Raw genomic sequence first — 21,337 nt, forward strand, 5'->3', positions numbered from 1 at the left:
ATTATTTAAAAAGACGATATCGAATTCGTCACTGAATTCCATGTTTATTGGGACACCCTGTACCAAATGTACAACAGTACACTGTCGTAGTAATTTAAACATTGTTTGTATATCCAGAAAACTGTATAAAATTCAACTAATCATTAGGGCGTTTGAATAAACCCGAACAGCTAATCAGAAGCCGAGAAATTTTTAAATTTCGGTGAGCAATCCCTTATGTTTTTTTTAACTTAATGTTCGTAGAGGTTGAAATGGTTTAGGTAGTTAGATATTAAAAGGAAGTGATCCTTCAATCTTCATGCAAAGCTGACAATGCCCCATTTAACTTTATCTGATCAATTCTGAAGAAGATATCCTTGTTTTTGTAAAGTTTACAGAATTTAATTCTAATTATTCCTATATTCTTTCTTACAGTAAAAATACTAACATTTCAGAAGTCAAAATTAAAAAGAATGAGTTTTCAAAATTGTAACACATTTTTGATCAACGAAGGCTTTTTGATGCAATACCATCTTTGTATAAAATGGGTCACTTCAAATTTCGAGATCATTCCTGTTAACAGTGTCTGTAACATTTGAGGAAAAACACATTTTACAAACGTTAACGGAGGAAAATGAGTGAGCCCAATCCTCAGTAGTCATCAAAATTCAGCTTGACAACCTAGCATCACTATATATATGTCCGTCACATTTTAAAAAAACATTGAACAGGCGTTAGTGGTTGAAGAGGGGTGAAAAAAGTATATAAATTTCAAAACTTTTCAAAAATTATCTAAATTCAATATTTATTCTAAACGTCAAAACAGATGAACTGATCGGGCTCAAATTTTTTGTGGGACTTCACACATTCTCAGGTAAAAACGCCTTCAACAAAATTTCAATTTTTCAAAATCCACGAAAAATATCGATAAATGAGCGACAAATAAGCTCAAAGCTCAAAGATAGGCGCGAAGCGTCCTGAAAGCCTACGAATAAAAATTTTTTCTAGATAATATAGATTTTAAACTCTCCCTGTTTTAAATCCATGTTTATTATCATACGGACAACATTACTATTAATAATACCTAAACATATGTTATTTTCTTTTCACACAATTTGAAAAAAATCCAGTCGTTGCTGAACTCGGTAACGATGAAGCTTAAACTATTTTTCGGATTAAATCTGTTTGTTACAATATGTACAACAGAAGGTAGATGAAGTAATATTGTGGATTTTTGTATTTTAAAGGGACTGTCATTGTTTTTTTAAGTGACACACCATTTAAAAAAAAAGAGGAGCATGTTCGATCCCCTTCAAACCCTTCAAACCTTACCTGATCACTAACGTATTTAATTCTGAAGAGAATACTCAATTGTTTCCGAAGCAAGAAATCCGCCTCTTTCATTGAGAAATGACAATTGAAAATAATCATACTTCAAAGTAAAAAAACATGGATATCTAATAGATTCCTAATCAAACAAGGCTATAAGTGACCGGTTTGAATTGAACATGCTTATATAAATGGGCAATACCTTAACACTAAGTTAACAAAATTTTTATTACTTTTATTTATTTTCAGCCTTTTTAGGAAATTTTTGTTTTTTATGATTATTTAATTTCGGGATTTAGTTTTACGTTGGCTAGAAAATTGTGTTTTTTTTTATCTATTTAGTATTATCATTTGCACTTCCACGTTCCAAAATATCACAATTAATCTATTTTAATTTTCTGTCGAAATAACATTACCCGGGCCATAATATTGCTAATACAAATAATTCACGAAATTGTAATTGTTATCACGCATAAGTTTGAAAACTAATACAGGAACTAATACAGGTACTAATACTGGAACTAATACATGAACTCATACAGGAACTAATACAGGAACTAATACAGGAACTAATACAGGAACCTGGAACTAATACAGGAACTAATACAGGAACTAATAAAGGAACTAATACATGAACTAATACAGGAACTAATACAGGAACTAATTCCGGAACTAATACAGGAACTAATACAGGAACCAGGAACTAATACAGGAACCTGGAACTAATACAGGAACTAATACAGGAACTAATACAGGAACTAATACAGGAACTAATACAGGAATCAATACAGGAACTAATACAGGAACGAACTAATGCAGGAACTAATACAGGAACTAATACAGGAACTAATACAGAAACTAATACAGACTAATACAGGAACTAATACAGGAACTAATACAGGAACTAATACAGGAACTAATACAGGAACTAATACAGTGGAACCCATAAAATTCTGGAAGACCCTAGTTATGATCATGGAACATTGCAATTGATGGAGTGCACTGAAACTTAGAGTTTCCATTATTCCGGGGGGGAAATCCATTTTAGAAAGATCCGGAAAAGCCGGAATTTAAAGAAAATTTCAAACAAAATCGAAACCGGAAAAAACGGAACATTATTCCGGAACAGGGTTCCGGAAATTCCGGTTAGAAGAGAAAAAATGGCCCTGAAATGAATTCGGAATTCCATAATATTTTCCATAAAGGAAATGTAAAAAAATTCCGAAAAAAACTGAAATTCCGGTTGAAACACATTTAAGTTTATTTTTAAGGTATATATATAATATACCTGGTAAAGTTTTCTGTTTTATAGAAGCATCAAGTACATTAAATATTGCTTTAATTACGGCTTCCACAGTTGGATGGATTCAACTTTTTAACAATTCAAAAAAGCAAAATAATAAAATAAAGATCTTTATTTTCAGAAGTATTCAAGAAATGGTGGAATCTCCTTTAATTTTTCATTTTTAAGATTTCAGATAAACTCAATATTGTTTACTGCACTCGCATTCATTTTTAATTACAAATATGCATTATAAATCATGAAATATTTTCATTTCATCTAATTATATCATTAAAATCTTAACATTCATTATACTTAAATGTATCATATCAAATATATATTTCTATTGCATGAATAATTAAACACTTGTAAAGGCAAAGTACTAAACGAATTATTTTATGCGCAATGCCATCAAACTTTAAACATTCACATGTTAATTCTTAATTACAGTGGTTTTCATGTAACCCTGGAATTTTCATCACATATTTACAGCAATCACTTAGATTTGATATTTTAATTGCACTTTTTTGATTATATCCTTTCGAAATAAGAAATTGATTGCTTCGATCCTCTTTGATCCGCATATCATTGCAACCAGGGACCAAATTTAATACATTGCTGGGGAGTTCGCTGAGCTACCTAGAACTGGCACCATCGGTTGAAATCTTGAATCACCGATTCAAATCCTTTTGAACCTTAAACTTTGTATAAATGATTTAAATTTTAACCGATATTAGGTAGTTCACCAACCTAGCTCAAATTCGTTACGATATTGTCCCTGATAGTGTAAAGCTATGAAAAAAAATAAGAATTGGAGTTTGAGGCAAGAAATCAGTTCCGTAATAATGTTTACAGGTTAAATTTTACCTTTAAAAATATGTATTTTTTGCTTAGTCTCAGGATTTAGTTGCCCAGCAGGTGTTGCTGGAAACTTTGCTGATCCTTCTAACTGTCAGAAGTTCTATAAATGCTTCTACGGAACAGCTTTTCAGGAATAGAGACAGGCATAGTTTTTCTTGGACCTGATTTAATCAATTGGAGAAAAGTCGTTGAACTTTCCACCGTCGGTTCAACTACTTACTGTGTTTACAGGATCAAATCCTAAATAACCGATTCAAAATTAAAAGTAAGGATTTGTAGTTGAACCGCATCTACACAGTTCAACGACTTCTTGCGATCGTAGTCACAAGTCGTAAAAGAATCAAGTTTTTTTAAAACTTAGGATCGAGGACCATTTACTCTTTCAAAACCCCAAATCACAAATTGAGAAAAAATTTCAAATTTAAATTAAATTAACTACAGAAATTATTGAAGGCTCTTGTTTGCACCATCAAAAAATGTCTAAAATTTTCTCCAAAATGAAGGTACTAGCTTCCTACAACTACAGGTTTTTAGCACACCCCTGTAGTTTAGAAACTGTATCCAACCTAAAATTGTATATGGATTTGAGCCGCGTCTCAAATCCCCCAAAAAATGGTTTCAATTGAGCGCTGCTTTAAATCTTGAAACATTGAATACGATTTTAAGTGGAACCAGCCATATTTCAGCCACAACTTGAATTTAAGCTGTGGCTTAAATTTGTTAAATTCCGCCCCTGCATGTTTATAGTTTTCATTTTTATGTGTCAAGTTCCTCTAATATTGTAAAGATTTCATTAACTCATCATAAGCTCATTTGCAAAAAGTATAGAATTTAAATTTGTTGTCAGGTGAAAAGCAAAATATGAAACATCAATGTCCATCTCTACCCAGGAATCATGTCCAGCTGGAACCCTTTGGGATGATTCCCTCAAGCTCTGCAACTGGGCGGCTCTTGTCTCTTGTAATTCAGGTAATTTATAAAGGGATTGTTCTAGCATTTCTTAGTTTTTGTTGAAAATATCTGTAACTGCTCTTCAGGACCTACATCACCTTCACCAACTACTACATCCACATCCAAGCCTTCTACAACAAAGGCTCCAGCTGGTGTGTTTGTTTGCCCCCCAGGTGTTGCGGGTAACTTTGCTGACCCATCCGATTGCCAGAAGTTCTATAAATGCTTCTATGGCGTAGCTACTAGTGAATCATGTGCAGCTGGACTCCTGTGGGATGACTCTATCAAGAATTGTAATTGGGCAGTAAATGTTGTTTGCAATTCAGGTGAAAAAATTCCTCAAAATTTTGTACAGGGTGTCCCATGAAACATGACAGTTGATGAATGGTTTTGAATGTCGTCTTACATATACTGTTTTAGATATTAAATACTTAATGCAGTTTATTTCGTTAAACAAATCATTTACTCAAATATAATTTACTTTGAAATCCATTTTACTATGATATGACTGCCACATAATATTTATTATCATTCTCTTTGGTATCAAACAATTTAACAAATTATGGAAGAAGACATTTAAACTTTTCACCAACGGTCATATTTCGTGGGGCACCATGTATGATATTTGATTGCAGAGCCCGTTTTCTCCATATATAGTGGTCGTGTAGTTCACGTACTTTGGGGGACGATATGTTGGCCCCAAGTTGTCTCATACTAAATTCTTATCTGATAGTGTAGATATTTCTCAGTACATTTGACGACCAATATAGGAGACGTCAATTTGTCGACCAATGTAGTTTATAGAAGGAACGGCCTAAGGGTGATGGATCAGGGGTTAGAGTGAACACTGACCGTTACTAACTAGTTTACACAATATATTGCCCTTCTAGATTAGATTGGTCGGGGCATAGGATCTCCTTCCTTTTTTAGATAATATTTGAAGGTTATAGTGAAGTTGAAAATGGAGACAGTAGAGTGAGAAACACAGATTCTTTACGAAAAGGGACTGTAAGTATATCTTCAAGTGACCCTTCATGCGAAAATGGCATGGCATGCTGGATTAACAACTGTAACCTAAAAAGCTTTGTCGGATCAAGTATGAATTAGATATCCATGCTGTTTGTTTTTGAAAATTTTTTTGAAAACAGTTTATTTTGATTTGTGGTTTCTCCGCAGAACTGACCACCACATTTTTTGCTTAAATGAAAGACTGGAGAAATTATCAGGATTAAGCACTTTTCGAGACAGAAAATCTATGATATTTATCTTACACATTTTTGATCAGATTAAGGTTTCAAGCGTACCATTATAAATCAGGCATTGCAATCTTTGCGCTTACAGTCCCTTTAAAAATGTGTTCTTTGGTCATAAGATATTTTAATTCTAAACTTAAAGAAACGTTTTATTAACTAGGCTTTGACATTTAGAAGTGAATTATTAGCTTTTTACTATTACAGCAGCTACTGCAGCCCCCTCTACAAATCCTTCCACTACAACTGCAACACAAACTACAGCAAAACCTGCAACAACAACAACAACAACGACAGCCGCATCAACAGCTGGAGGAGCTGGAAGTTGTAACAGTATGTTAGCTGTATCTAGCAGTTGGACAGGGAACCTAGGAGCAACTCTTAATCTTCCAGTCACAACTTCAATATCTTCATTTTCTATACTGATTACATCTGATGTTCCAATCTCCAATATACAGGTCAGAATTTTCTATATTTCAGTTTTATCCTAACTACGCCGAAATTATTATATAAGAACAAAAAAAACAATCATATTTTTTTAGTTTTGGGATGCAGATGTGACCCCATCTTCTGGAACCAGCTTCACGGTTACATCTAAATCCTGGTTTTCAGGATCCAAAGCTGGATCAGTTCTATCTCTTGGTCTGCAGATCAGTTTCTCAGGGTCCAAGAATCCTTCATTTACTTCGATCAAGCTTAATAATGTAATTCTATATAAGATTTTGAGAAGAAAAAATGAACTTTAAAAATCTAAATTTTTTAGAATGAGCTTTGCCAGGGAACTGGAGGATCTCAACCATCTACAACACAATCACCGGTCACATCTTCAATCACTTCAGTAATAACTCCAGCTACAACTTCCCCAGGGGTATCATCAACTACGTCTACTGGAAGCGGAAACTGCTCGCCAAAGAAAGTGGTTTGCTACTATCCCAACTGGGCACATTACAGACCAGGTAATTAAATAATTAGCTTTATTTTATAAGTATTGGGTTTTTACTTATAAAGATAAAAAGTTGATGAAATTTTTAACTCTATTCCGACTGATTTCTGGTTTACACAAAAAAAGAAATGGCCCCCCCCCCCCTCCCCCCATATTTTCTTATTGTGACAAAAATCTATAACATTCGATATGTTTTCAGAAAAAAATTGCAAATTTTGAATAGGGTTAAGAGTTTCTGAAAATGTTAACAAGAACCAAACATTTTTTTCTATTTTACAGGTCTTGGCAGCTACAAAGTTGAAGATATTGATGTAAGCCTATGCACACATATTGTTTATGCATTTGCAACCCTGGATGGAAGTACTTATACCATGAATGTTTTTGACTCATGGCTAGACATTGATCTTAAAAATTACGAAAAGTTTGTCGGACTCCGTGCTCAGTATCCAAATAAGAAGTTTTTGATTGCCCTTGGAGGATGGAATGACTCAAGGACTAACAAATATGCCACTCTTCTTGCCTCTGCTGCTTTAAGAGCAAACTTTGTGACTAAAGCGGTGGAATTTATTGCCAAGTATAAATTTGATGGTCTTGATTTGGATTATGAATACCCTGCATTTGAGCAGTCTGCATCTGAAAAATCTACTTTTGCTGCATGGGTAAAAGAGCTAAAAACTGCTTTTAAACCTTATGGATGGGAATTGACAGCAGCAGTGGCTGCTGGAAAGAGCAAGATAGATGCTGGTTATGATGTTCCTGAATTATCAAAGTATCTTGATGCAATCCATTTGATGACCTATGACATGCATGGATCCTGGGAGAGTACTGTTAATCATCATGCTCCACTTTACTCTACCTCTTCATCTGATGAGCTATCAGTGGACTTTGCGTAAGTTTTGATTACTTGAAAAAACATAATGTTTAAATTAAAATCTGTTATTTTAGTGTTAACTACTGGTTGAGTAAAGGAGCTCCAAAAAGCAAATTGGTTGTTGGAATCCCAACTTATGGTCAATCATGGACCTTGAGTGGTTCATCTACCAGTATTGGATCAAGTGGATCCGGAGCAGGTTCTCAGGGTAGTATCACTCAGCAGGCAGGATTCCTTAGCTACCAGGAGATATGTCTAAACCTGAAGAATGGTTGGACAGTTGTCAATGATCTAACTGGGTCACGTGGACCATATGCATACAATGGAAACCAATGGGTTGGATATGATGATCCAGCAATAGCAGGACTCAAGGCTCAGTATATCCTGGATAATGATTTAGGTGGAGCAATGTTCTGGGACTTACCTTCAGATGATTTCAATAACAGATGTGGAGGTGGTAGATATCCCATAATTTCAGCTGTTGATAAAGTTTTAACACCCTGTTAATGCTAAGACGTTATGTCGACTTTTATTCGAAATTAAAGTTTTTTAAAGTCTGTGATTTCAAAATAAATGAATTAATTTGGAAAGAAAATATTTTTACTAACACTTGTAAAATTAAAGATACTAATTGATTTATTTGCTTTGTAACAACATCAAATACACTTTAACTGCAAACTGTCTAGCTCTTACTAGAAGTGAGTAAAAAAACATTTTGTAATATAATACTTATTTTAAAAAGCCAAGTTTCACTTTTGGGCATATTATTATTTATTAAGTTATATTATATTTATTACTTTTCACAATTTCAAAATCAGCAGTTCTCTTGTCTCCTTCTCTTTTCTCTTGTTCTATCCTTTCATCGTCATCTTCTCCTTCACTCTCTTCCTCTTCTATGTTAACATCTTCAAATTCTTCAAATCTGGCCTGAAATAGCTTTCTTTAAAGAGACTGTCAACGTAATTTTACATGGCCCTTGATGTAAAGAACCGCATGCGCTATTCACGTCAGAACCCTTTGAACCTGCGCAAACACTATAAATATTTAGATTCAGAGTAACCCGCAAATGTTGAGACTTCTAAGACGACAGTGCTGAATCTATTTCTTAGATTCATGATTACCTGCCACTAGAGATGGGCATCGTTTTTTTCAACGATCATGGAGAATAAACGAAAATTTTCGTGGAAACTAACGATTGACAAACGAAATAGATCGTTCAGAGAAATGAAAAAATTATTATTGTTTAAAAACGAAAAAAAAAATAAAACGAAAGATTTATAATCGTTCAAACAAACCTGAAAAAAACGATAGTTTTTTTTACTAAATAAAGAATTTTCCAACAGATTTGGAAAAAAACAATCGTTTTTTAAATGAAACAACGATTTTTGGAATAAACCTTTTAAAAAAAGATTTTTCTAACAATTTTTTGAAAAACGATCAGTTTTCTGACTGAACCATCGTTCAGTCAGAAAACCAACGAAATAGATGGAAAATGAAAATAATGTTGGAAACGAACGAAATACATTTGTTAAACGGTTAAAATGAAAAGAACGAAATGGGTTGTTCACAAACGATGAACGAACGAAATGAAAAAAATCGAACGTGCCCATATCTACCTGCAACTGTAAACTTTTTTTCTTAATTGAAGAGTTTCAAGTCGTCTTTTCAGTCTCATTCTTTGTGGGTAACCCTGTATTTTGTAATTAAATATATTGAAAGTCATCAGATTTTTGCAAAAGTGATTTATGAGAGCAATTGTCGCAATTATCGCTTTTCAGGATAAAATTTACCTTTTTTCGAAACGATATCGTCCACATTTTTATAACAGAAATATTTAAAGATACCGTAGTGAACCGAGAGTTTTATAAATCCTTAAATGGATTTTATTTTAGATAAAGTCTCTTTAAAGATTTGATTACATTTCTAAATTTTGTTTGTCCGTTTGTATCCAATAAACGTCAAAACGGCTGAACCAGTCGCGCCCAAATTTTTTGTGGTGCCTCACATGACCCCAGGGATGATCGAATTTTTTAAAATGTGACCCTAAGAAAATTCGATTTTTGAAAATTTTTAACATTTCAGGATTTTTCTTTTTTATACAACCCGCGAAATTTGTGTTTTGTTTTAGTTTTACAATGTATACAAAGAGAAAATGTTCACAATTGAAATAGAAGATGGGTGCGAAGCGCCCTAAAAGCCTAGTTTATTAAACTACCCGTTTAACGAAGGAAGGGAAGACATCTTGTCTGTTTTTTAATAAATTGTCAGGCTAGCGATGGAGGGAAGACATCATATATGTTTTTTTATTAAACTACCGGTTTATCGAGGTAAGGAAGGTATCTTGTCTGTTATTAATTAATTTACCAGTTTAGCGAGGGAGGAAAGGTATCTTGTCTGTTATTTATTAAATTACCAGCTTGGCGAGGGAGGAAAGGTGTCTTGTCTGTTATTTATTAATTTGCCAGTTTAGCGAGGGAGGAAAGGTATCTTGTCTGTTATTAATTAATTTACCAGTTTGGCGAGGGAGGCGAGACATCTTGTCACCTTTGGAATATTTTGCTTCAAGGTCAGATCAATTTCAGGATCAAAAAGATACTTCTTAAAAAAAAAGATTTTAAAATCATTTTTTATATCCGTATGGTCTTAAATAATTGTACTTTGTGTTTTTCAAAAGTTTGTTATTGTTAAAATACCTCAGGTACTCCAAACCGTCTTGAGTAGTTTAAAAATAGTTCAAGCTTATCCTCTCTCTTCTCTACTTTAGATACTGGACCCTAGAACAAACAATGCAAATTGAGGGCGCTTCCAGCTTTTCTTAAAATTTGTTTATCCCGCATGGTAATGTACCCAGTCAGGGGTTAAAGGGGCCTTTGATCAAGGGAGGAATAACTAAAATGACGATTTGGAAAGGTATAGTTCTTTATAGATCCTCAAATTAAAAGTGCCCTCGGTGGATATCGATATCAATCAATCGGAAATTTGAGTATCAAACACAAATGTTCCCAGCTCTGGCGTACTTTCTTAATAGAAAAAACATATTTTTCAAAACAACTAAAATATTTGATGGCTCTTATCTCCAAAGGTTAAAAATGTCTCTCGGCCTCAGCTATTTAAAGGGGGGAGGAGGAGGGGGGGGGATCATCAACTAAAAAATTCATACTTTTTGATATTAATCAAAGTCTTAAACCAGAGCCTGTTCGGTACAAATTTTGTGTGAGACTTCATATGACCCATAAATTAAAGTGACTGTAAAGAAAAAATGAAAGGGGTATAGGATGAAACCTAAGCATTTTAGGAGTTGATCAAGACCCATAAAAGTTCTATCTGATGTTCCTGTCTCGAGAAATTGATATAAAACAGTGTTAATCTTATACAACATTTTTATATATAGATTTTTGTACCAAAATAGTAGGTTTAAACAGATCATATTCAGCAAATACGCAATCAATCTGAAATCGACGATATCCCAGAGGGGCCTAAGTAACTTAGGTTTGCTCCTATTATTATTTGAATTAATTATTTTTCATTTTTAATAGATATAATTGATAATATTATGTATACGCTTGTATCATGTGACCAGAACTCCCACCGATGGCAGTGCAGTATACTGGTCATGTGATACAGACAAAGACACATGACAATAATACTGCACTGCCATTGGTGGGAGTTTTGATCATGTAATATGGATGTAATAATTATATTTAAAGAGAGGCATGCCAATTCACAACTGTACCCTTGAACCCATAAAATAGATCAATAATGTGTCATTTTAAATGGAGTGTTACAAATCTTACTTCTATCTGTTGCGTCTATAAGGAGAAAATTGTTAAAAACAACTCATACCGAAGAACGTAGCGTCCATTCGGAAAGTTGCAACATTCAACTCAGATCGGAAAATAATCAATTTGATTCCAAGCAAATCATTCAGATATTACAAACAATAGTCATCCATTATTTTTCGACGCATGCGTATATAATATGATATTTCATATTTTGATTTTGTGTTTTTTAAGTTAATAATTCGCCGGCGCTGGATTTTCGAAAATTCCTGGAAAATATCAAAATCCTCAAAACAGGAAAAAAATAAAAAATATTATAAAATATCAATTAAATAAACTACTTTCTCCTTATATAGCATCCATACAAATTAATCAGACTTGGATCGGAAAAAAAATCAATTTAATTTTAAACATATCATTCATAGTCATCGATTATTTTTCGAAACATTTGTAATTAGTTAATATTTCATAAAATGTGTTATTAGTTTTGTATACAATGCACTTAAAACGCCGAAATATTTGACCCCTAGCTAGATGTTTCTGCTCTCCATGCTTTGAATGATTACACACGGCAGAGACACCTAACGGAAACAAATTGTTTTTAGTGCATTGTATATTAAACAAACAACAAATATTATAAAATATTAACTATGTACGAATGCGTCGAAAAATAATCGAAAACTTTAGGTTGTAATATCTGAATGATTTGTTGAAATTGAATTGATTACTTTACGATACTAGTTGTATGTTGCAACTTTCTGAATTTGTATGGACGCTACATTTTTCAGTATAAGTCGTTTTAAACAATTTTCTCCTTATAGATGCAACAGATAACAGTAAGATTCGTAGCGATTAAAAGCGCTTATTTTTCGCCGTAAGCCTCTACCCCCCCTTCCATTTTTCGCGAACACTCCCTTGTAAAGGCTTGTAAAGTCTGATAATTTCTCCATTGTCTCTGTAACAAGAGATTCGCAAGTCACTTTTGCAGACAATCTACAAATGAAAATAAATAGATTTATAAAAGCAAAGATATTTAATTCATAATTAATCAAACAAAGCATTTCAGCTGGTTCCGTTGTGACTTAAGGACGAGTTACTTTATCAATGGATCGTAGATCGTAGATCGTAGATCCCCAAAAGCCTATTGTCCTTTATAATTTTACCTCTATCATATCCATTGGCACTGAATTATACATACAAGTCTGCAGGACACGAACTGTAAACAAGAATTATTTGATCTTAAGAATACAAAAGTTCTTCAAACGGAATGAGAGAAAAAATTGATCCTTGTTTTGGAAAAAAGGGAAAAACTAATCTTTCTAAATTATCTGCGTTTTTTCATTCGTTAATTACTGAATGAATTTAGATTTTTTCTTTAATAAATATTGCTTCTAATTTGCTACTGTATAATTGCTTGCGAGTGCTTGCAAGGATTTGACATTTTCCTTGAAACAGTTTCAATTCCGCGTTAGAGTAAAACAATTTAATTAGGTGTTTGACATCGATATGAAAATAATTCACAACCTTCCACTGAAACATATATACATGAAAAACACATTTAAACAACATAACAATAGTTTTTAATAAATGTAGAGGCGTGTGAAATTGTAGATCTTTAAACTTTTAAATGTTGAAATAATTGTCCTAACAGGGCTGGGTCTTGTATCCAGTTATCGTAATCAACTTTACCCTGAAAAAAAAGTGACTAAACCTTTTTTTCAATATTTTGTTGTTGTTCTGAAATCGACACAAATATATTCATAATTATTTTGTTGATTAAGGGTTCTACTTATTTTCTCCTATGAACCATGCTAATTATATTTCAAAAATGATGTCGAAACCAAAGGAACTGTGGATAGAATTTAAGGAAACCCTTCAATTAAAGTGCGACATGCCTGATTATCCGCATAAACAATATCTGCAAATGTTTTAAATCTGTTTCTTTGTCTTTGCTGCATAGATCCGTAAGTCAAGTTAATAGAGAAACCTTAATTGGAAATCATCAAATTTCAGAGAAAAAAAGAAGGATATATTTTTAGATCTTTGCTTTAAAAGGGAAAAAGGTAAAAGTAAACGACGCTGTAAACTGTACCACATGTGTCCCTGTGTTCGAAAGAAGGTTTTTTTTTAAATTTCGTCCGTCCGCAGTCGCTTTATTGAGAGAAAGGTTAGAACAAGCTTTTTGAATCTGTTTTAGAATTGTTTAGGAAGTCTTAGACTTAATTCAAAGTTCTGCTACAGTGAAACCCTTAATAACGAATACATCGAAAGAATTAATCAAATGTCGTATTCTTCACTTTCTGATAATGGAATGTTGCAGATATTTACTTTTTTTATTAAATGATTATATGGAACTCTTTAAAACTGTTCCCGCATATTCATGACTATTTATTTATTTTCACAAATACTGAAATTTACGTAATATAATATAAAACTCATTAAAAAATTGTCAAGACGACATTTGATAAATTCTTCCGATGTATTCGTTATTAAGGGTTTCACTGTAGATAAAAGTCAAAGTCTGAAACGCCGATCAGGTCGCAAAGATATCAAGATTATCAGAGTTTGTGGCGAGTAATCAGGTTCTTTAAAATCAATAAATTCAGCTAACATTTAATTCCTAACGTCTTTACCTTTGGTTTCTCCCCTAGTAAACCAATCATCCAGTGTAGAACTCTATGCTGTAACTTTATATCTCTCTGGAAAAAAAAATTTAAACAGAAATTTTTTTAAAAACATTTTTTTATTTATTTTATTTTACCAGTGGAGTTCCTGCTTTTTGTTTTGTATTCATCTTTTCTAATCTGTCCTAGAACAAGTTTGATATTATCTATATATACAAACTATAAAGTAGTAATCTCTGTTTGTTTGTTTGGATTTCAGATCATAAATTTGATGTGCAGGAGTTGACTTTTATGGAGAAAATTCAGTTTCCAAAAAAAAAGCTGAGTTCCTGAGCTAGTACTTTAATATAATATAATAAGATATTCATTTTCTCAAATTTTCAAAAATAAAAAATTTACGTGTACTAGTTAAAGGGCCCGGCGTGGCCCGTGAAAAAAAAATTAAAGATTTGAAAAAATAAAAATTTGATTTTTTTTAAAATTTGAATTTGTTTAGCCCACATCACCCCTTGGCTACCCATGGATTGTCCACAAAAAAGTTTTTCCTATTCGGTGCAGTCGTTTGGCCGGCTATAGGGAACATATATACGAATGTCTTGTTGTATTATGTAGATATTAGATCTTTTTTAGATTTGTGTCTTCCTAAATAAAAATATGCTAAATACGTCAGAGCAAGTGACCTTAATGATTAGAGTGACGTGGCATATCCGATTGAAAAGGTACATGTACGGTACAGTAAGGTAAGGTGTACGGTACGGTAAGGTACGGTACGGTACCCATGGGGCCTTTGTCTGACCGAAAATAAATAATATAATCCTTGTTTTTCTCTAATGTAATTAATTATTGTCAATTGTACTTTCTATGTAAAAGTGCGGATTTACGTTACAGTTGTTACAGCCAAACACTTTTCAATAGAAAAACGATGATATCTTTCACATTATTGATCAGATAATGTCCAAAGGGTACCATTGTGAATTGGGCATGGCCCTCTTTAAAAACTACAACGACATTGTACTTTCACTCGGTGTTAGTTTCTATCTTCCCAACCTGTTCTGCTCTTTCTTCAATCCTTTCTCGAGCCAGAGAACTGCCAAAGTTTTGTAGTGGGGGAGGCATTTTTTCTTTTATACAGACAGACTCATAACATTTGGAAAATGAAGACGACTGTAAGATTTAAAATTATCCAATACACATTAAATACAGCAATCGTGCAGTGAACGAGCGCATGAACAAAAACACTATAATAGTAGCTAAAAAATGAAATTACTGTCTTGTGCATTCTTTTTTTAATAAGAATTGTATAAATATATAAAATCATCTCTGATTTTTCCTCTGTTCGTCAAGAAAAAAATTTATATGAGAAATTAATTTAGTTAAATAATTCTAGTAGAATGTGAAAACAATTGGAATATTAAATGATGTGAAAATCTATAATTTTTAATTTTAAATTCTAGAATGTTTTTTGTTCAAGTTGGATCAATAGAACAATTTTTTCAAACAGTGGAATCTTTTTTAGACACATGCTCACTCCACCCAATTCAGAATTTTGAAGAAAAACATGAAATTCTTCAAAGTACATATTTCGTATTATAAATTGACATTTAGTATTTGAAAGCTTGTTCTCTACTATGAGTTATAAAGCTGAAAGATTGTTTCTCACTTTCCAGGCATTCCTGTAACCACGGATTTTTTAGCTCCAGGCATCGCATTAAGTTATTCCCAGTAATCTTAGATAACAATGTTATAACAATGTTTTTATAAAACAAAAGTAAGAAATATTGAATCAAAAAAAGGCTATTCTAAATATTTGGAAAATTAATTTGAATATAAAACTTTCCATGACACGTATTGAAGTAAAACAAAACAAAAACAAAAATTTGTTGAACCACTATTTAACTTCTGTTAGCTTTGCTAGTTTATGTTTTGTTTTTCTTATTTTTGTGAACACACGAAAAGTAATAAAGATAGCTCGTCTTGGGGAACTTCTCAAAATAAACAAAATACTGATTTATTTTAACTTTTTCAAAACTCAAATTTATACATTTATACAATTTTAAACACAAACACATAGGCAGATAGACAGGTAGACAGGTAGACAGGTAGACAAATAGACAAGTAGACAAGTAGACAAGTAGACAAGTAGACAATAGGTAGACAGGTAGACAGTTTAGGTAGACAGGTAGACAATAGACAGGTAGACAGGTAGACAGGTAGACAGGTAGAAAGGTAGACAGGTAGACAGGTAGAAATGTAGACAGGTAAACTGAAATATAAAACCTATAAATATTAAAAAATACATAAAGTCAGAAAAAGTTTTGTTTATAAAATAAATCACTGTATGAGCAACTAGTGGGGAGGGGAATACATTTCCTCCTCGCTAGGATGGATATGTATTCAAGAAGGAGGTATATATTCCCCCCCCCACCGGCCTCATATATACATAATTTCCCCCTCGCTAGGATGGATATANATTAATAATTAAATAATGTTTAGCTAGAGATATCCTGAATTTCCTGATTTTAACATTTTGATAAGATTCTATAAAAAAAACTTTTTCTGTAATTTTTTTCCTTTTAAATATGTATCCATATGTTAAGTTTTATCGCTATAGTTAAATGCATGCTCTAGCTGCCTACAAGCTAGTACGGTATTTTCAATGACTGATGATGAATGTAATTAGCATGAAACTATTTTTATAAATTTAGTTTTACTGTAAACTTTATTTTCCCGAAAACATTTGGTTAAAAAACTTTTAGAAATAATATCGGAACGAATGTTGTAGTTAACGAATGTTGTAGTTAACAAATGTTGTAGCTAACGAATGTTGTAGTTAACGAATGTTGTAGTTAACGAATGCTGTAGTTAACGAATGTTGTAATTAACGAATGTTGTAGTTAACGAATGCTGTAGTTAACGAATGTTGTAGTTAACTAATGTTGTAGTTAACGAATGTTGTAATTAACGAATGTTGTAGTTAACGAATGAAACCTTTCAAAAACAAAAAAAATGTTTTCATGAACGATGGTGTCGTTCATGAAAATGAAAACGAATGATGAACGAACAAAGTAGTTTGTTCAGAGAAATTTAAAGATTATAAATTTTTTAAACGAACAAATAAAAATCGTTTTTTAATAAACGAACGTTTTTAACGAACTTAAAAAATGGTCGTTTTCTTACTTAAGGAACACTTTTGTTGAACGAGCTTTTAAAAAACGATTTTTATACAGACCGATCGTTGAGTTAGAAAACAAACGAAATAGATGGAAAATGAACGGTAATTCAGAAGAAAAAAAAATTATAACTATTAATTACTACTTAACCGGGAGATTAAGGGAGGATAATTAAATTGAGGGGAAAACCACTTAGCCGAGGGCCTCCAAGAGGAGGCCCAAGGCTCATGAAAACTCCCGGTTAAGCAGTAATTTATCGTTTAATCTCCTGTTCAACGAAATAACCAACCGTGGGGCATAAAATAATAACGAAATCATTAAAATTATCAATTGTGATTTTAATTCTCTTATTTCTTACTAATGCATACTGAAAAATATTTAATAAGCAAATTTAATGATTTCTAAAAATAGTAATTGGGTTTCTAAATTTCTCAATATTTTTGTGAAAAATTCGCAACATTTTTTGTTAAAACTTTGCAAAAGTTGTAGAAAATTTAGGAACTTATCATTCAAGATAGAGCTTCCGTACCATTAACATGTCATCCATCATTGATCTCAAATCTGCTCTTGAGCTTTTAAAGCCGTCTTATAGAAAAAAGGTAAGAACTAATATAAAAAAGAATTGTCTTAAAATTGATATAAATCAAATTGATGAGCTCCTTGTGTCAATAATCTCTTTTTTAGTGCCAGAAAACCTGGATGGACTTTATAGAACATACTGGATCTTTATTAGATGACAGTGCTCTGCAGGTGAAGAGGATCTTATAAATTACTTCAAATTTATCCGAACTGAGAGAAAAATGGCTTCTTCCTCAATGTGGGTCCAATATAGTCATGTAAATGTAGTTCTGAAGAATCGCTATGACAAAAAGTTGCAGGGATTTCCTGGTATTACTACACTGCTAAAGAGCTACAACACTGATGTAAAGCAGAGGGCGTCTGTATTTGAATCTGATGACATTCAGCAGTTCATTGAACACCCTGAGAACTCACCATATTGGCAAGTTAGAAAGGTATTAAACAAATAGATAAACACTAAACAGGGTCACCTAAACAGGATGAGACATTAATTCGGACCTAAAACTCTAAATTCAATAAAAAGGTTGAATTAGGTTCTTGAAAAAAGTCTTTAATTAAGTTACATATCATATCAGTGGATAAAAATTGTTTATAGCTTCAGGAAATCAGGAAAAAAAACATTTTTTGTAATTGTATCTGCATTCTCAATCTTTGTGGGTAACATTGTACATTGCACAATAGATGAATAAATTACATATCACAGTACAAACAAGAAAAATAAGTTTTTTTTTTTAATTGTTGATTTTGATTCTTGCAAACAAATATTTGTTCCTGAATTTACAGATTATGGATTTAAAGACAGAGTAAGAAAGATTTATTCATATTTTTTTAGGTCATCATCATTCAAGCATACTTTGAAGGGCTTCGTCATGTGGAGTTGATGGACCTTCAAATTGAGAAGAGGGTGAAAAAGAATTATGGTATGCAAGAATTATGTCGTACAGACTAGATTTAGTTTATAGAGGATAATCATTTCTATACGTAAAAACCTCTTCAATAAATCAGAATAATTCAGTGCATTCACTGGTAGAGAAAATACAGCTGTGCAATAAATTTGTACAATAATTTATTTCAGTGTAAAATAACATAAAAACGACTTTGACCTTTCCAAGAGGGTTGGCGAGGTCGTCATTGCTCCTATACATCAACCTCTCAGGACGCAGAGAGATGAAGTATGAAGTAATCAGGTTTCTGTATATTCATCCTTCTCCAGGGTTCTACTAATACAGGAAGGGGGTCGAAATATTTGGTTCAATTTCTTCATGTATGTACAGTTTGTACAACATTGGGGGGCAGGAAAAATTGAAAATGGAACATTTTCAAAGCAAGTTTAAGAAATTGTAACATACACTTTAGTAAACAAATTTGTGGATAAATATATAGTTTAGAATAGTACATTACAAGGAACAATAAAGTTAGAAACAATTTGACTGCATTAATTGCTCTGCAGTAATGTGTTCTGGAACATGTACAATCAGTTCTTCTTCATTTTCAGATACATCAATGGGTTTTGCCAATAGATCTGCTTCAACTGTTTGGAGTTTTTGTTTCTTTTCAGCTTGGAGGTGAGACACTCTAGTCAGCATTTCTTCGTGGGTGGCATTCTGATCTTTACATATTTTATGCAAAGCAGAAGGACTAAATTTTCTTTTGTTGGAAGCTTTATGATCAAGGAGCTCTGAATACCTGTATGTAGCTCTTGCTTGCTGTTGCTGCTTTTTCAATTCCACTAGAATATCGGGTACTGATAAAATGTTGCCAACATTGGCGGACAATATTGGCTTGATGAACTCCAGCTCTTTAGGGTGAAAGTACTGGAACGCCTTTTCAGTGGTGTCATGAACTGATCTGTAATAAAGTTTAATTACATGGCTTGTATATCTCCAAGTGTACAGTAGCATAAGTTCATTGTTTGATAGCAGCTTGAGACTTGGCAACTGGGTTTTCAGCAGTTGGATTGCTGGAGAAAACTTGCAACGCAATTCAGAACCCTGATTTTCCAGATCTTTTATGTGACATGTTATTATAACATAATCATGGCGGTTCACACCTAGCAGTCTGTAATATTCTTCAGGAACAGAATATTTTACAGGGATATCCGTGCATACAAATGGGTTTCCATAAGAGTCAGGGTTGTTGGTCCATCTGAGGTGAAAAGGGAGGTTTGTGGATCTTAGAATGTTGTGAACATTGAAGAATATATGGTCAAATGCTTGCTTGTCAGTTAAGCAACCTCCCATGGAAATGTTTCTCCAGGATGGTATCATGGATTTTATGTCAGAGCCAGACAATAAGGATCCTTCATTGAACACAATATACTCTACAAGAGCAAATGGTTGATGAGCACTGTAAAGTGTATCATGTTCAGCACATTCTGGAAGAGAAGAACTCTTTAGAATTGCTGTTATGAAGGAGCTAAACCAGATCAGAAATTTGTCAACTTCTTTCCTTGAGACTATGGCCGATATGCCTGGAGTTGGGAACCAATTGGTAAGGATAATCAGGTAAGAAATTAATGCTATGTTAATGACAGCTTGACCTTTGCTTTGGAGATATAAGTTTAAATATCCTGCAATATGTAGCTCAGCCCACCTGTTGGATCCATTCTGAACTTCAGATTGAGTTTGGTGCAAACCTCCTGTGAAGAAGTAGGTTAGGCAGGAGAGGTCAAGAGGAATCCATGGAAATCCCGCTATTGCTAGTAAAGTGTTGAGGTCATAGTGTTTAATGCTTATGACACCTTTGCAATTGGTGAACATGTAACATGAACTAATGAATTCAGCTAGCTCTGATATCTTGAAATGTAGATCAATTCCTACAGCTGTACCTTGCAGCTTTGAAAACAATTTGTGCCAAATATCATGCAAGGGTTTTCTAACAGATAGGGTATTAATCCCAGGTTTTGTTTTCCAGGGGACAAGAATATCCCATCTTTTATCCAGAAGAGTAAGACAGATTCGAGCTGGAAGTTTTTTCAGGTTTAGCTTTTTAATCTCTAGAGCTCCTTTGTTATTAGTAGTTTTCAACATTACTGATGATTCAGGTTTCAAATACTCAATATCTAGACTGTAGAGACTACAGGGTAAAGAGGAATCATAAATCTCATTTTCTCTCAGAGATTTGTTGAAGGATGCAATAAACTGATTTACATCAGAAACACTAGTTTCCCTGTAGGTAATTGTGCTGACCATGGGGAAGGTTTTAGCGGAAACCTGCCTATGGTTTGAAAGCATTTTTACAGTTTTGGAAAGAAATTTCTCATAAGATCCCCCAGCATGTATTTCAGATTGTGTTTTGAAAGAAAACACTAGGTGATCTAGTACTGGAGATCTTCCTGGAAGCATATTTCTGTTGAAAATATCTATAGATTCAGGACACATTTCAGAATCATTACACTTGTTGATTGTTTCCATGTACATTGTTTTATTCATCATGGATTCCAATTCTTGAGGTGATCGAAACAAGTTTGATAATTCCTTGTCACCTGTGAGAAGGTTGTGAATGACAGATGGATTATCTTGATCCATAGCTCTAACAGCTCTGTGGAATTCAGGAATTTCCTCCATCCTAAATACGTATTATTAAATCCTCCCAAAGTAAGTATTCGACACTGGGACTTATGATTAAATAGTAAGAAACACAGTTTGTGGTTAGATTCTTTATCGATAAATGATAAATGAGAAACATTTATTTACAAATATTTTAAGATGCAGATAATA

At 33.0% G+C, this 21,337-nt stretch overlaps 2 protein-coding genes and 2 long non-coding RNA genes across 7 annotated transcripts; 3 read left to right on the forward strand and 1 right to left on the reverse strand.

Annotated features, from left to right (window-relative positions):
* Positions 1-1,120: 1,120 nt before the first annotated feature.
* On the forward strand, positions 1,121-8,073 carry LOC111716355 (acidic mammalian chitinase). Of its 4 annotated transcripts, none has more exons than XM_023491805.1 (9): positions 1,121-1,188; positions 3,485-3,582; positions 4,342-4,420; positions 4,489-4,728; positions 5,863-6,110; positions 6,195-6,356; positions 6,416-6,608; positions 6,875-7,484; positions 7,541-8,073. In XM_023491805.1, exons 1-9 carry the CDS (start codon positions 1,131-1,133, stop codon positions 7,971-7,973), a joined length of 2,121 nt encoding a protein of 706 aa, XP_023347573.1. In that variant the 5' UTR covers positions 1,121-1,130; the 3' UTR covers positions 7,974-8,073. The 4 variants fall into 4 exon arrangements, with proteins under 4 accessions (XP_023347573.1, XP_023347564.1, XP_023347588.1 ...); XM_023491796.1 differs by having other exon boundaries at positions 5,860-6,110; positions 7,541-8,061; XM_023491813.1 differs by lacking the exon at positions 1,121-1,188 and having other exon boundaries at positions 2,742-3,594; positions 4,299-4,420; positions 5,860-6,110; positions 7,541-8,061.
* On the forward strand, positions 1,195-2,527 carry LOC111716391 (uncharacterized). Its single transcript, XR_002768477.1, has 2 exons — positions 1,195-1,814; positions 2,040-2,527. It is a non-coding gene; the product is annotated as an uncharacterized LOC111716391 (long non-coding RNA).
* A 5-nt stretch (positions 8,074-8,078) lies between the features above and the next one.
* Positions 8,079-14,992, reverse strand: LOC111716380 (uncharacterized). Its single transcript, XM_023491830.1, has 8 exons — positions 14,917-14,992; positions 14,007-14,054; positions 13,879-13,944; positions 12,890-12,935; positions 12,409-12,461; positions 10,160-10,240; positions 9,978-10,064; positions 8,079-8,393 (listed from the first exon to the last, which is right to left on the reverse strand). Exons 1-8 carry the CDS (start codon positions 14,983-14,985, stop codon positions 8,241-8,243), a joined length of 603 nt encoding a protein of 200 aa, XP_023347598.1. The 5' UTR covers positions 14,986-14,992; the 3' UTR covers positions 8,079-8,240.
* Positions 14,993-17,533: 2,541 nt separating this feature from the next.
* Positions 17,534-18,792, forward strand: LOC111716063 (uncharacterized). The gene is made up of 3 exons (XR_002768407.1): positions 17,534-17,638; positions 17,724-18,052; positions 18,451-18,792. It is a non-coding gene; the product is annotated as an uncharacterized LOC111716063 (long non-coding RNA).
* The last annotated feature ends 2,545 nt before the right edge of the window (positions 18,793-21,337 follow it).

The sequence above is a fragment of the Eurytemora carolleeae genome, unplaced genomic scaffold, assembly GCF_000591075.1.
Source record: "Eurytemora carolleeae unplaced genomic scaffold, Eaff_2.0 scaffold24, whole genome shotgun sequence".
NCBI classification, from domain to species: Eukaryota; Metazoa; Arthropoda; class Copepoda; order Calanoida; family Temoridae; genus Eurytemora; species Eurytemora carolleeae.